Raw genomic sequence first — 16,018 nt, 5'->3', positions numbered from 1 at the left:
AGAGTTTACCCTGATTCAACTGTTGATTCTTCCCCTTTTAGCCCCCTGTACAAGAGGCCTTTGGCCTCTGTCAACTCCCTGCTTCTGGCAATCTGACCACCCTAGCTTTGGTTTTCTGGGAACACTTTGGCTGATTTTGCAAAGGTTTAGTCTTCCAGTGGTCTCAGGATTATTCATTTCATTCAACAAACCTTCACTGAGCACAGTGTGTTAGATACCAGGGGAAGGATTGGATCATGTGGGAGGGAGGCCTTGGGATGGCATAGTAAGGACACTCACTTTTTCTGTCCCTTTCCACTTCAGTGGTGGGAGGAGGCTAAGACATTAGTGTAAGGAATGTGGGCTCAGGGCATGGGGTCAGATGGATCTGGGTTCAAATTCCAGCCCCATCTGTTACTGTATGTAGGAGCACTACTAGGCCAAAGTCCCTTTCTCAATCTCAGTTTACTACTGAGAAAAATAGAGAACATGACACCTACTATGCTGTAAACCCCTGATACTTGGCTGAGCATACAAAGGGCATTTGGAAAACTGTCAACATTTACTCTTTCTTCTAGTTGGATGACTGGATTACAGTGAGACTGGGACTTCACTTCTGAGGTTTCCTTCCAGGCAGCAATGCCCAGTCAAATCAGCCAGCTATGGTGGATATGCCAGTTATGTGATTTGTCATTTAATTCCAGCTCTGAACTGGAGTCATGGGGATGTTATGACAGTACTAGATGCTCTCTTGAGCACATGGCTCCAAGAGAAGTCTGTTTTGTATAAGTCACACTCTTCTTCTTTATGGTACTCTTGGTGGCACAAGCCACCATTCCATTCCAAGTCCCTCCTAGATAGAGCTAACCAGATTGTGGGCCACCTTGCCTCTAATTATTATTTACTTCATTTGCTTGTGCTTATAAAATGGTAACACTGTTTTCACCCAGCTAGTTCTCAGCCTTGTCTGCATACTGGAATGACCTGGAGAACTTTAAAAAACACTCATAGCCAGGTGCCAGTGGCTCATGCCTATAATCCTAGCTACTTGAGAGACTGAGATTGGGAAGATCATGATTTGAGGCCAGCCCAGGCGAACATGGGCTCTTTCATCTGTTCCTTTCAGCATGACTGAGAACTGCTGGAGATTTTCAGGGGAACTGTTGTCAAGTCAGAGAAACCTCAGGAAAGTGGAGCAAAAAACTACCAAGTCCATAAGAAAGAGTTAAGTGTAGCCAGGTGCTGGTGGCTCACACCTGTAATCCTAGCTACTTGGGAGGCTGAGATCTGGAGGAGCATGGTTTGAGGCTACCCAGGCAAATAGTTTGCAAGACCCCCATCTTCAAAATAACTAGAAAAAAATGAACTGGAGTCATGTTCAAGCAGTACAGCACCTACTTTGTAAGTGTGAAGCCCTGAGTTCAAACCTCAGTTCCACCAAAATGACAACAACAATAACAGAAAAAAAATGTCATGCCTTCTTTGACCCCCAGAAACTCTGCTTTGGTTGGTCTGGGATGTGGTCCAGTATGGAGATTTTTGAAAGCTGTGTAGATGACATTCATATGCAGCCAGGGTTGCATGATGATTCTCTAGATAGAGGGCCCTTGGGCAACACAACTGGGAGTACAGGGGGCTCAGGGCAGCTCTGAAACAGACCTTAGCACTACCAGGTCTGATCTTTAGTTTTGACTATACCTTAGTTCTGCCCTTCCTCACACCTTTAATTTCAAACATTTGAGCTGAATTTTTAATTTTCATATTTTTATATTCTAAGAAATTAAAAGTTCTCTGTTTATTCCTCTGTTATGACATTCAGTTCTTGTTTCATGAATATAACTGGTATACATATCTCTGAGGTTGTTATTAAAAAATATGCATAATTCTGGATTCTGCATTGTTTCTGTTTCCCCATTTTCCCTTTTCATTGTTTTGTTTGATCTCTGTTTTTAATGTTGGAAGTTTCCTTCAAATGTCTAGTGATCTTTTTGTACGTATTTAATGATGAGACACTAAAAACTGATAGAAGCTACCACGCATATGAGCAGGTTGACAAACTGGCATTTTGGATGAGAGAACTACCTAAATTCAGTTTTTCTAAGTCTTTTCTCTGGGGATATTGTTTTTTCAAAGGAGGAGCATCTGATTTTCTGCAGGAGAATTGGGGGTGGGACAGGGTAGAAACAGTCTTGGGACAGGTCCCGACAGACAACCTTGCTACCCTGTTTAAATAGGCCCTTTGCCATGGACCTACCAGCCTCACGCTCTCCCCAGCATTTCTTACTTGTTTCTCCCACTTCAGTAGCTTTCTCTGCATCACCTTCATCTCTTTTCTCTCTGAACAAATTTGCCTAGTAATTTGCTTTGGACTTAGAGAAGTTGAGGTACAGTGAACAAATGTTAGAATCATCTGAAAAGTGACTACGCCCTACTTGCTCTGTGACTACCTTTCCTGCCTCTCCACCAGAGCCTGAGAGATGCCCCCTAGATCTGGCATATTGGCTGTAACTGTGATCTTCTGGGTTTTTTTTTTTTTTTGGTGGAACTGGGGTTTGAACTCAGGGCTTCATGATTGCAAAGCAGGCTCTCTACCGCTTGAGCCACACCTCCAGTCCAACTGTGATCTTCTGTAGCTTTGAACATAGCGGCATCCTGCATAATGTAAAACCCTGCTTATGCCAAGCTTAAATTAAAAAAAAATATTTTGAGATAGGGTCTCACTATGCAGCCTCTAGTGAGGCAAGATCCTCTCCTCCACCTCCTGAGTGCTGGGATCACCAGCATCAGGCCAAGCACTTGAACTAAGTAGATTTTACTGAGGGTTTTCTGGTGACACTCTCCCATCATCTTGGTGTCTCTCCACCTCATTTTTTCCTTCTACGATTTTTCTGGGATCTTTAAATTCTTCTCTCCTTTTCCCTCTGATGTTTTGCCAGCCAAAATCATCACTTGGGGTCCCACCTTTTATCTCAAGAAATATTTTCAAGTAAAGATCATTTTCTTCCACAAGAGGAATTCCAGTGGCTACTGTTAACATACATACTTGTCTACCTCAGTGGTTTCCAAAATCACTTGGAGGTCCTGCTATACCCAGATTGCTGGGCCCCATTTTCAGAGTTGCTGACTCAGTAGGTCTGGAGTAGGCCTGAAAAATAATATTTCTAATATGTTCTTGAGTGATGTTGATGCTGCTGGTCTTAGGACTCCACTTTGAGAAGCACTGCTACAATCTATTATAATAATATTTTCCTTATGGTTTTTGAAGGGTGATGAGGAATAAATGGGCAAATGAATGCCAGGTACCCAGCATGGTGCCTGGCACTTGTGTACATCCAATGATTGCTAGTTATGATTGTGAAGGGTGGCTTGTTCCACGTGGCTGGCATCGCTACCACACACACATTCCATCTGGTGCCTCTGTCTTCTCCAAACAGTCCATTCAGACAAACCTCCTGGAATTATGGTTGTTATTGGAAACCAAACCCAGAGATAACTTAATCTAACCTTTTCAATTTTAAAGAAGCTGAGGCTCAGAGAGGCAAAGCGACTGTCTCAAGGTCACAGCACAAATTAGAAGGTGGACTTCTCTTAAGCAATGGGTGGTGCTTTCCTTTGTCTACCTCTTTATCAACACTTCTGGGAATATAACCTGAATACTTAATATTCTAACATTATATGGAGAAGAGTGTGAGTAAAAAAGTGGCTACATTACACACACACATATTAAACATTCATTGTGTAAGCAACCAGGGCTGAGGACTCTGGTCTAGCATGCTGCTTTAAGGAAATGCCCAAGGCTCCTATAACTGGGGACACCTGATGCTGATCTCCTGGCTTAGCTCATCCCAGGGCTGCAGAGTGTCCCTTTTCAAAGGAACTAATTCACACTGCTTCCACTCTCTGGAGTCACAAAGTAAGCCCTCCCTGTCTACCTCTGCAGGAAGTGAAAGCAGAGCCAGTTTCAGCCTGTTCAACCTCAGTCTCAACAGACAACAGTCAAACACTTGACAACTGTGTCCATGGCTCAGCAATCATTGAGTGGAGGCTCCAGAAGTGGTCAAGATAGAGCATCTGCCTCCTGGAGGTGTTCATGACATTGAATTGCTTTTCCAAGAGGAGGGGCCTAACCTTTCCCTTTCTCAGTTACATCCAACTGAAAAGATGTTTGGATTCCTAAACTTTCCATGCCTTAAGTTCATTCTCTCCTCGCTGATCTGATTTTCATGGGAGGATGATAATATGTTTATTCCTTTAGCCTTAAAGGGTTTCTTTCCTATCCCTCTAGATTTATGACACTGCCAGTATCAGGGCAGCTTCTATCACCCACACATTTCCGCATTAAGGGGCCAGGGCTCTTCCCACAGGAATGCCCTCATTAAAAAGGGGCAGCCACCTTTCTGTAGACCTGAAGGCTTCCTCAGGGTAGGTGCAAGTGGGGGCTCAGTGGGCAAGGCCAATGGTGACACAGAGCAGGCTACTAGCCACTCCCTGATAATGAGGGCCCAGGCATGGAGCAGATCCTTTGAACATGTGTCCTGATACTCTATCCTGGTGGCCAATGACAGAAGCCCAGAGTCCTGCTTTAGCCAAATGATAAGTTTGGCCTCTTTTATGAGGATAGGAACTCCTTATTGGAAACCAAATTACAAATTAATTAGCAGCTTCCTCTGCGACTGAGTGTAAACACCCCCTCCTCCCCTCCTCCATAATGACTTTCTAGTGCAAGCCCCCTCACTCCAAGGGTATAAAAAGGCCTGGGCAGGATGGAGTCTATAGACATCCAGAGAGCTGCAGCTGAGGAAGAAGGGCCTCCCCAACATGACATCCAACTGCTGTGTCACCAATACCTCACCAATCTCTGTTAAGGGTTGCTCCCGGCCTTCCTCTGTCTGCTCCAGCAGTGTGAGCTGCAGGCCTGAGTTGTGCCTAGGTTATGTCTGCCAGCCTATGGCATCCTGCATGCCTTCCATCTGCGTGCCTACCTACCGGCCAGCCAGCGGCCTCTCCAAGGCCTACCTGTCCAGCTCATGCCGGCCCAGCAGTTGCCGGCCAGCCAGTTCCATGGCTACCTGCAGCTTGTTCTGCGAGGGCTCCTTCAATGGTAACGAGAAGGAGACCATGCAGTCCCTGAATGACCGCCTGGCCAGCTACCTGGAGAAAGTGCGCCAGCTGGAGCAGGAGAATGCCAGCCTGGAGAGCAAGATCCAAGAGACCTGCCAGTCGCAGGTGCTCACCATGTGTCCTGACTACCAGTCCTACTTCCAGACCATTGAGGAACTCCAGCAGAAGGTGAGGGTGAGCAGCGAACAGACTTGCTGGGGAGGCATCTGGAAGAGCCAGTACTCCAGATTTGAACTGCTTTACTATATGAAACCATGTTCAGGGAAAAGAGACCTTTCTAGGGCATAGGATTATCTCATAATTTGGGTATTCAGTCAGAGCCCTTACATGCAGGAAGAGCCCTGGGATCTAGTCTGAGTTCTACCATTGAGTCACTGCATGACTTTGCGAAGTCCCTTCCCATTCTCTAGGCCTCAGTTTCCTCATCTGTAGAATGGGGGTTATAATGGCCATATCTAATAGGATTCTAAGATGATTCATGAGAAAATGCAGGTTAAGCACTTGAAACAACATTTATAGCTGAGTGTCAGTAAATGTCACATGAGTGACTTTAGACAGAATGGAGTTCTTTCTTTCTGTATCGCCCTGCATCCAAAATGGGGCATTTAAATTTATGGAGACCAAAGTGCTTAAAAAATGACTCTCAAGTTCTCTAAGGACAACTAGAGTTCCAGTGGGGAGGGGCTTCCTCAAAGAAGGCTGCAGGGCTGTGAGCCCTGACTTCACTACTGTCTTCCCCTTACTGGGTTCTTTTCCCTTCTTTTCATCCTGGGCTAACCCACTCCGTGTGCCTTGATCCACAGGTTCTGTGCACCAAGGCAGAGAATGCCAGAATGATCGTGCACATTGATAATGCCAAACTGGCAGCTGATGACTTCAGGACCAAGTGAGCTTGGCTAGGGAACCAGGGGGTAGGGGGATTTTCTCCCCATATACCTTGGGTTTGCTTTCCATTACCTTCACAAAAAGTTGGAAAGTGCCTGCAGTTCAAGGCCTTCCCTGGGTACTGTCTACAGTTTCTCCCCTCAAGTTGTTGGTTCTGACCTTGTGCAGGTATGAAACGGAGCTGGCCCTGCGGCAGCTGGTGGAGGCCGACACCAATGGTCTGCGTAGGATCCTGGATGATCTGACCCTGAGCAAGGCTGACCTGGAGGCACAGGTGGAGTCTCTGAAGGAGGAGCTGTTGTACCTCAAGAGGAACCATGAGGAGGTGAGACCAGAAGTCAAGTTGAGGTGGCCATAGAGGCAGAATGGGAAGAATGTAGGGGCTTGGGGTTGGGTAGATGTGGATTAAAATTGCTAGGCCTGCCACATATTATTTCTGTGACTTTACCCAATTTATATAACCTTTCTGAGTCCCCATCCTCTATAGTATGGGGCTAACACTATCACAAGGGATATTTTGAGGATTTAGTGAATATGACATGGATTACGGATTTGATACAGGCTATCGGCATGGAACACCTGTTTCTTGGTAGGTGCTCAGAAATGTAGCTCCTGCCACATGCTGGCTCATAGTGACTTCATTTGTCTTTTTCCTCTGTCATATCAGAGGTAGAGTGGTACTGTGAAGCCAGGGGCAGGTTATATTCTAAACTCACAACCAAAGTCCTGTCTGACTTTGCTGGGGTAACTGCTGGGGGTTGGGAGTCCCTCTCTTCCAAGAGAGTGTTAGACTGCAGTGGTTTTTGTCTCTTTTCTGTCCCAACCCTCACTCATTTTGTTTGCATGTAAGATTATGTAGCTGGACCACAGGGAAGCCCTTCACTTCCTCTTTCCTTATCTCCTACAGGTCCTTGTAGGGAAAAGTCCTCTATCCTGTGCACCTGTAGGCTGCAAAACCCACCCAAATCATGAGTTTTTCTTTTCCTCCTTCCCTGGGAGGACTTCCCTACTTGGGATTTGAACGAACAAGTGGATCCTGGCTGGGTTTCTTTAGGCTCAAGTGTAAAGTAACAATCTGTCACCATGCACTCACTCACAGAGGCACCCTAGGGCACCTGACTCATCCCACTTAAACCAGGGAGCTGGGAACCGCGTCAAGAAGCCACTAATGAGGCATTATCACATACTTGGGCCACCTCAGTGACAACTTTCTCTTGCTGGCGGGAGGCCCTAGTTTTAACTTAGGTTTTGACCTAACGGATGCCAGGCTCCACTACTTTCCTTCCCAGATGAACAGGGCTGGGAGGATGATGGGGAAACCAGGGACATGGGTTTCTCGTTTTAGCCCAAATGAATCAAATGAACCTTGCCGCTGCTCTTGTCAGGGTGAGAAGAGGTGTCACGGGTTGTCTGGCTGGAACTGGAAGACCATTAAGATACTGCAGGGTGGATTGCAGTCCTTGAAGGGCCCCTCTAATGCTGATGTTGAGATCTTCAGTAGTTTTTTTGTACCTTTTCATGTCTTCCCAGGGAGGTGAGTTGGCTCTGTGTGACTTTTCACACTTGTCCTTGTGCCTTTTCAGGAAGTCGGTGTCCTCCGACACCAGCTTGGTGACCGCCTTAACATTGAGGTGGATGCTGCGCCCCCTGTGGACCTGACTAGGATGCTGGAGGAGATGAGATGTCAGTATGAGACCATGGTGGAGACCAACCACAGGGATGTAGAGGAATGGTTTAACATGCAGGTGGGTGTACCTCTCACAGGGGCCTGGGCTCCTCAGTGTCCCGGAGAAGATGCTCCCAGCTTTGTCTTTTCCCCTATTGCAGATGGAGGAGCTTAACAAGCAGGTGGCCACAAGCTCTGAGCAGCTTCAGAGCTACCAGTCAGACATCATAGATCTGAGACGAACGGTCAACACGCTGGAGATTGAGCTGCAGGCCCAGCACAGCCTGGTGAGGATTGCTGCTGGGTGACTCAACCCAGCTCAGGATCCCGGGCAGCACTGGGTGTGGGTGCAGGCATGCAGGAAGGAGGAAGAAGAGGGGTGGATTCAGCCATCAGTATCCTTCCTTCCTCTTGGAGGGAGCTTTCTCTCAAGACCCATTTCTGAGACAAAAGGGCACGCACCTGGTCAAATGTGGGTTAGGGGGACACTGTCGAACGTGACTCCCCTAGAAGGCCTGTTTTCTGTTTAGCCTGCCCTTCCAACTCCTGGTTCTCAAAATCACCCATAGATATTTAAAAAGTCCTGATACCTAGGTTCCTCAACAGGACCAGAGTCTCTGGCAATGGAGCCTGGGTATTTTAAAAAACAACCACTGTTCTAGATGATGCCATAGGGAAGGCACTTAGTAAGCCTCAAATCCAAAGCCGGAAGCCAGCCTACAGTTTCAGGGTATCAGGGTATCAGGGTATCAGATTTAGGACTTGGGTTCAAACTCTGGTTCCATCATAAACCTTCTGTTTAACCTTGAACAAGTCATTTGACTTTTCTGGGCTCCCAGTCCTGTGGTGACTTAGGTAGATGGGTAATTCCCAACACCACATTAAGACTTTAGTTCTTCTTGGTTTTGTCTGAACCAGGCTGTGGAAAATAGCTTACCTGTCATGTTATATCTTTCCTTTGCCTTAGAGGGACTCTCTGGAAAACACGCTGACAGAGACGGAGGCCCGCTACACCTCCCAGCTGGGCCAGATGCAGTGCCTGATCAGCAACGTGGAGTCCCAGCTGGCTGACATCCGCTGTGACCTGGAACGGCAGAACCAGGAGTATAAGGTGCTGTTGGATGTCAAAGCCCGGCTGGAGTGTGAGATCAACACATATCGGGGCCTGCTGGAGAGCGAGGACAGCAAGTATGTGGGCTCTGGAGAGGCTCTGGAGAGATTCATGTCAGGGTTGGGGGAGGTTATAGGAAGCAAGGGCAATAGGTAGCTGAATGTGATTGAGCTGTGGTGGGCAGCAGGACAGGAACAGTCAGTTGGGGCCCATTTATGAACAACTACAGAGGTCATGCTACTGGTGGCAGGGGCTTTATTTTATAGGCAAGTGGAAGGCCTTTCGTTTTTTGAGGAGGGAATGATAGAATCTGCTTTACCACTCATCTTCCCATTAGCTGGTATGTATCTAGAATACAGAGACTACAGGATGTATTTGACTTGTGCACTTGGCACAGAGTAGTGCTCAGTAAATATTTCTTGACTGAGTCAATTAAAAACTCAAAGTGGCTTTTTGGGAAGATCACCCTGAGAGCAGTGGGAAGAATGAGGTTGAGGGGGACCTGGGAAGGGACACTGCTCAGGAGGCCCTGGCCCTGGCCTATGTAAGCAATGGGGAGGGCCTGATCAGAACAGAGGAGACATTAGCCTCAACACTGGGCAGACAGGATCAGCAGGACTTGCTGGTTATCTGACACAGAAGATGGTGAGGCTGATTCCTCTTGTAGCAAATTTCTACATTTAGCCTTGCTTTGCTGTCATTCAGAATCTTATCCCCTAGGGCATTTATTGAAAAGTCAGACTTCTATAAGGACCAGACTTCTACAAGGACCCTCATGATGAGGGTCACGTGGGGACTGTGGAAACCAGGGAGCTTGTGTGGCCTCCAGGGAGGGAAGGGCAGTGCTGCCCCTCACAGTCAGTTGTACTGAGTAAGACGCAGGTCTAGTGCTGCTGGGTCTTCTGAATCAGAGAAGCAGGCAATCTGGATTTTTAAAAAGGTGAACTCTTCTGATTTTTAATTCAAAAAATTAAAAAAAAAAAAGGAGTTCTAGGCAAATTAAACACATTTTAAGCTGTGTGTGATCCTCAGGCTTCCTGTTGCATCTCTGCACTGTTTGGGCTCTGTCCAACATTCAGTGTGTGGTTTCTGGTTTTGAGCCCTGGCCTGTCAGTCTCTGAAGTCATCCTGTTTCCTTTTGCCATGTGATCATTCCACACTCATTTATTATTTCTTCTTATTCAACACATTATTACCAAGTGTCAGGTACGCAGGGTAGGTGCATGCACACACACTTAGTTACTGATGTCACAATAGAATAATTAGTGACCACTATGGAAGGAGGTATGTGGTGCCATTGTGGGTTTGGCCCAGAGATGGGGAGAGGCTTTAGGGAGGATATGATAATTGAGTCGAGCTCTTAAGGGACAGAAAGAATTAATCAGGTAAGGGGTGAGGAAGAGTGACTTAGAAACAGGAGACATGGCATAAGTTTTGTGACCCGAGTAGTGTGGTCCACTGAGGAACTAGTAGAAGGCTTGAGCTCAGAGAGCACCAGTGCTATGAGGTGAGGCTGGGGTAAGAGGTGGGAGCAGGGCCATGCAGGGCCAGATAAGGAAGCTGCTCCTCATGCAGCACAAGTGGGAGCCGCGGAAGGTCTTATGCAGGACAAGGACATGATAATATTGGTGTCTATAGGAGATTACTCTGCTCCCTAAACTGACAGTTGTTAGGAGAGGCCAAAGTGGAGGTATTGAGGTAACAGAGGCAAAGATGATGGAGGTCAGGACAAGGCAGACTGGGTAGGGAAAGTACATAGTGGATCCATCTGAGAGGTGTCTAGGGGTAAGAATTGGTAAGATATGCTGCTTAGTTGGGCTTCTCCACTAATCCTGCCCCACTGTGACTTTCTCCTGCAGGCTGCCCTGTAATCCATGTTCCACTCCCTCCTGCCCACCTTGTGTGCAGTCTGCAGGTGTGCCGCGCTCTGTCTATGTGCCTCGCACTGTCTGTGTGCCTTGCTCACCCTGTCCCCCTGGCCGCTACTGAAGTCCCTCAGCTTTTCTCAGAGTGTGGGTCCTGGAGTCTCCTCAGGTCAAGCCTGATCATAGTTCAGTGAGCACTAAAAGAGCAGAACCAGCCTCAACCAGCAAGGATACCCTGAGAAGGAGTAGGAAGTGGACCATCTGCAACACCTTCTGAGACTACAGGGCACCCTCGCCCCCATTGCTTCAAAACTTCCTCCTCTGTTTCCATGGGCAAATGGTTCTTTTTAGTGATGCTTCTGGTTGTCTATGTTGCCTCAAAGAACACGTGTTCTTAGTTAACTGGAAAATAAAGCCTCATTCAATGGCCCTGCCAGTGTGTCTTTATTTATTGCTTTCACTGGTGTATTCATAAGCCAATTCTACTCAATTGGGCTCAAGAGGAAGGTGCCCAGATTTTATATTAATTTTTAATGCTTCTTCTGTTTCCACACAGGCTCAAGAGGTGTTCACTAAAAAGGCCTGTATGGGATAACCCAGTTAAAACTAGACAATTAGTCCAGGGCCAAGTAATAAAGGAATAAAGAGAGATGGGAGATAGATGATTATGACAAAACCTAGGCCAAACTACTGTAATTGAGAAAAATACCTACTCCTAAATCTCATTATAGCTGGGACACTGGGATCATTCATTCAAGAAATCCTCACCAGTGCCTACTAGGTTCAGGTTCTGCATTAGAGGCCGGCTAACCAAATGATGGTCCCCAGACACCCTGCTAATAGTGCCTCATTTAACCCTGGTGACAATCTATGAACAAGGTACCATTATTTTGTACATTTTATAAATGAGGAAATTGAGTCTCACAGGGCTTAAGAGGCTTACCCAAGAGTTAAGCAGCTAGTAAGTGGTAGACCCAGGGCTCAAATGGAAAGCTTTTAGGCTCCAGAGATGCTTACACTCAGAATGTTCACTATTTACAAACTACCGCTGGCTGCAGGGGATACCAAAAAATGCACGTGATCCTCACCATCCAGGAGGGGGAGCTAAGACCAGTGCATGTAAGGCCCCACTCCTTCCTCAGTAAGAGCCCAAAAATAATAGTTCCAGGAACAACAATAATAATGGCTGCCACCTACTGCATTCTTATAATGCCCCCAAATACTGTGTTAAACATCTTACAAAAATTAACACATGTAGCTTTCATGATCAGCTTGTTAGATTGGCACTGTATCCATTTTAGACATAGGAAACTGAGGCACAGAAAGTGATTAAGTCAGATGTCAAGGATTACATGCAAGGACAAAGATTTAACCCAAGTCTACCTGCACAGCAGCACTGCTTTAACCATCGTGTTACACTGCCAAGTTCCTACTAACAAAGATTGGGAGAAAGTGTTAGTTTGAGGATCCCAAAAGGCTTCTTGCAGCTGGTGGCATTTGAGAAAGGTTGTGGAGGGAGCATAAGTAGGTAGATATGTGTGTGGGGTCTGCAGGGGAGCATCTGCCACACTTGGGAGGCCTTGAGTGGGCTCCTGGGTGAGAGATTGATGGGAATGAATCTCAAGCACGAGGAGGCACCAGGCTGTGGGGGGCCTTGGGCACCCCACAAGAGCCTGGATTCTCTCCCTAAGGCAGTGGGTGGGCTGCTGCAGGATATGAGCCCAAGGATGACATGACTCAAGTGGTATTTTAGAAAGATTCATCAAGATGCAGACAGGATAGCTGGAAGGCAGGAGGAAAGCTGACCGACAGTCTATGGAAGAAGCCAGTAGGTTTCCACCAAGGCAATGGTGGTGGCGTGGAAAAACAGGGCTCAATTTGAGAGAACAGGTGAAGGACCTGCCTTGACAATGGACTGGCATGGCAGGTAAAGAGGAAAGAGCTTGGAATACTTTTCTGAACCTCACCCTCCAAACACACAACTCTTCCTTAATGAGCTGAGTGATGTTTCTATCAAGTATCTGCCCTCTGACTTTGCCAAGAAATGATGAGCCACGGATTGGATCCTGAAACTGCCCAGGGGCTCTCTGGACAAGATCCCTCATGCCTGCCCGGAAGACAAGGCCATTAGCTTGACAGTGGAGACACAAAAATTCTTCTCAGCCAGTTGTGGTTACTGGTTGGTGAGTGGGTAAAATTTTAATGTGCTGTGGTGCCAAGGGAGAGGGGCTTCTGGCTAATTGGATTTCTTCCTAACTGTGAGCAAACTGGTAATCTTTTCTGTGCTTGGTAGATTCTTAGCTAGAATAGACCAAATCTTTGGTTCTAGAATCCTAGGTATGTCCAAAACAACTACATATGGCTATTTGTATTATATTTTAATTAAGCACAATTAAAATAAATCAATTCACCAGTTGCACTAACTCTATGTGGCTATGTGCACATTGTCTTAATTGGTACCAACTAGGATAATACAGATATGGAATATTTCCGACATCAAAAAAAGAGCTATTGGACTAGCTGCCCTAGTCTGCCAGACCAGTAGGAGCCTTCCAGATGATGTGGCCCAGGCTCTTATATTTTACAGATGAAGAGTCAAAGACCCAAGGGGAAGGAAAGATGTGCTCACAGACTCACAACCAACAGGTGCAAATTGAAGCCAAGTCTTTTGATGCCAAGCCCAACAGGTCTCTCTAAGCTCTTTATGCTTTCTGCAAATACCCGAGGCTTATTATTATTTCATGGCAATAAATATTTCCCTGTTCTCATTCCTTATTTCCCTAAGGAAATGGAGACAGTTTATCTGAGATGCTGAAACTCTTCCCTGGGAATATAGTTGCTTTTAAAAATAACTAGCAACCACCCAACTCAGAATCTCCATGACCTTTTGACATTTGGCACAGGGTAAGAGCAGACCTTAGGCTGTGGGCAAGAGCTGAGTAGGAGCAATTGGATAGGAGTCATATAGGTAAGCCAGGAGTCCAGGTCTCTAGACCCTTTGGAGACTTCTGTGGGCTTCTTTTCCCCCCAGCACACATTGTCCAATCCAACTTGGCCCAGCACTACACCTGAATATCACTGCAACTTGCACTGCAACTTGTCTGACCACCCAAATACCTGTTAAAGCTTTTTGTATAAAACTAAGCCCTGTAGTACAGGGCTAGGAGTACTCCCAGTACTGGAGACAGATGACCAGCATCTTCCATGTCTGGGTGGTACTTTAAGGGGACTATCCTTCTGCCCAGCCTGCCCCTTACTGATGTGTGAAGAAGCCATGGGTGCGGGCTTTGGAAAATATTTATGTCCCACTAGCACCAGGACTTCTTGGAGTGTTCCATACATGTACATTCTCAGAGGAACCCTGTCTTCATATCAAAGCATTTGGATTTAATTAACCCTGGTTTATAGGGAAATGTAGGCAGAGCCATGGTTAAGTAATGAAAACTCTGGTATATTTGATGTTGAGGTGAAACTCCCACAGGTATCAGGGATCCTCCCACAGTAGGACTGGGAAAGAAAGGATGTGGTTTTCAAGACACAACTTTCTCTAATGTCATGAAAGAGTCTGGGCCTGGTTCCTGCCACTCACTGCTCTACAGCAAGGCTTCTCTTCTGATGGTGAGACTGACAGCTGTCAGAAGCACTGCTCTTCTGGGAAGCTGACAATTCCTGCGAGAAAGACCAGCAATAGGCACAGTGGCTGGGAGACAGGATCGTTTGCAGACCCTGAATTGCAGTGAATGATTTATTTCCTCCCCTCTGTATTAAGAAAATATTTCTAATATGGTCAAAAAAGAATATGATTCTTCCAGGCTATCACTGGAAAAATCACTAATAATAAAACAATTCTCTTGCCCAGTATGGTGGTACATGCCTGCATGTGGTTTCCCTTAGCTATAACAATTAGACAAACACAAAGAGCATCATGGCACAATGAAAAAGATCAGTGGTTTGTCTTTAGAAACCCTGGGCTAGACTCGTAGTTCTGGTATTTACATGCTGTGTGATTCTGGCAGGTCTTTTAGTCTCTGTGTATCTTAGCCTCCTTCCCTTCAGAAATGGGAATAATTCTACCTGTTGTTGGGACGTAATGCCTGCAACAATGCCTATAGATTGTTAAGTGCTCAATAAATGGTAGTTAAGGAAAATTTGCTTAGGAAACAAACTACTTCTCTTCTTATTTCCCCAATGACAATGGCAGCTGAGTCACTTTTTGGAGCCATTCTGAAGCCCACATTTCAAAAACAAGAGCACAGAAGACTTGCTTTGCTTCAGAAAATCTGAACGGCCTCACAGTCTTGGCCTAAATGTCCTGGTGGAGAGGAGGCCCCAGTATTGAAGTCTGGTGTCCAGTCCTGGAGTTTGTTTATGTGATTCCCAGGTGCTCGCCCTGTGCCTCTGCCCTCGGGCTCCAGGAACATCTCCTGTGTGCTCTGAAGGATCCAATTTTTAGGCTTCATTCATTGTTTTGTGTAGAGGAAGGGGCAGCAAATGGCAGCCCACTGTCAAATCCAGCTGCTGACTGTTCTGGTGAATAAAGTTTTACGGAACACAGGCCCTCCCCTTCGTTTCTGGATTGTCTATGTCTGCTCTGTGTCACCATGGCAGAGTTGTGTAGTTGCAGTGCAGAGAGATAATATGACCTGCAAAGTCTAAAATATTACTAGCTGACTCCTTAACAGAAAAGGTTTGGCCATCTTGTAGAGGAAACAGAATGTGCCAAAGTTGGGAGCACACCGCCTAATCTAGTCTGAGTTGCTCTGTGCCTCTGTGGACTTCACAGCCTCAATCTGGTCTCTGGAGCATGGAAAGGCTGAATGGGCATACTAAGTGCCCTTTAGTTCTAATAACCTGACATCCCCCCATTCTATTGTTCAGACTTTCCAGGCATTCCCACGCAGAGATCAGAGGCCCCTGTGCCCAGGGAACTCTGCCTGTTTGGCAACAGAGCCCTGCTGCATCATAAAGCCAGTGTCATTAGAGATAGTCATATGGTCACTCAGGGAGCGAACTGAGCTTTCTGATGAGGTATCTTTCAAAGAGATAACCCAGAACATCTCTTTCAGCAGTGAAGGACATAACAGGGAATCTGAAGTAGTAACCCCCCCCCACCTTTTTTTTTTTTTTTTTAATGTGTGCTGGAGCTACTTACCTGGGGTCTGAAAAACTGCTGGTGGGTTGTTCTGATGGCAGCCAAACTGAGGATTTATGGGGGAGTAGGGAGCTTATGTGTTACGCCTATTTCCATGACAGCTCTGGGCATGGAAGCACTCTCACACCTGGGCACTTTTAACCATTCTGCAAATTGCTTTTCTGGGGCCCACCTGAAAGAGAGGAGCCCATGGAGTAGCCCTCTCCTTGAGCCTATAGATTCTGCCAGTCAAAGCCAAT

The 16,018-nt window shown here is 46.4% G+C and overlaps 1 protein-coding gene and 1 long non-coding RNA gene across 4 annotated transcripts in view; one reads left to right on the top strand and one right to left on the bottom strand.

Moving 5' to 3' along the window:
- The first annotated feature begins 4,746 nt into the window (after positions 1-4,746).
- Positions 4,747-11,077, top strand: Krt32 (keratin 32). The gene is made up of 7 exons (XM_020152065.2): positions 4,747-5,268; positions 5,904-5,986; positions 6,154-6,310; positions 7,569-7,730; positions 7,813-7,938; positions 8,619-8,839; positions 10,622-11,077. The coding sequence occupies exons 1-7, from the start codon at positions 4,798-4,800 to the stop codon at positions 10,749-10,751; spliced, it is 1,350 nt and encodes a 449-aa protein (XP_020007654.2). The 5' UTR covers positions 4,747-4,797; the 3' UTR covers positions 10,752-11,077.
- The window catches only part of LOC141413726 (uncharacterized), a 37,522-nt gene continuing 29,223 nt past the window's right edge, over positions 7,720-16,018 (bottom strand). The window contains exons 2-3 of one of the 3 annotated variants that reach the window (XR_012438558.1): positions 8,589-8,735; positions 7,720-8,113 (exon numbers count right to left, since the gene is read on the bottom strand). This is a non-coding gene — a long non-coding RNA (uncharacterized lncRNA). The remainder of the gene's footprint in view (positions 8,114-8,588; positions 8,736-16,018) is intronic. The other 2 variants (XR_012438557.1, XR_012438559.1) reach the window with 2 other exon arrangements.

The sequence above is a fragment of the Castor canadensis genome, chromosome 11, assembly GCF_047511655.1.
Source record: "Castor canadensis chromosome 11, mCasCan1.hap1v2, whole genome shotgun sequence".
Taxonomy (NCBI): Eukaryota; Metazoa; Chordata; class Mammalia; order Rodentia; family Castoridae; genus Castor; species Castor canadensis.
This window is presented reverse-complemented; position numbering and strand designations above follow the sequence as displayed.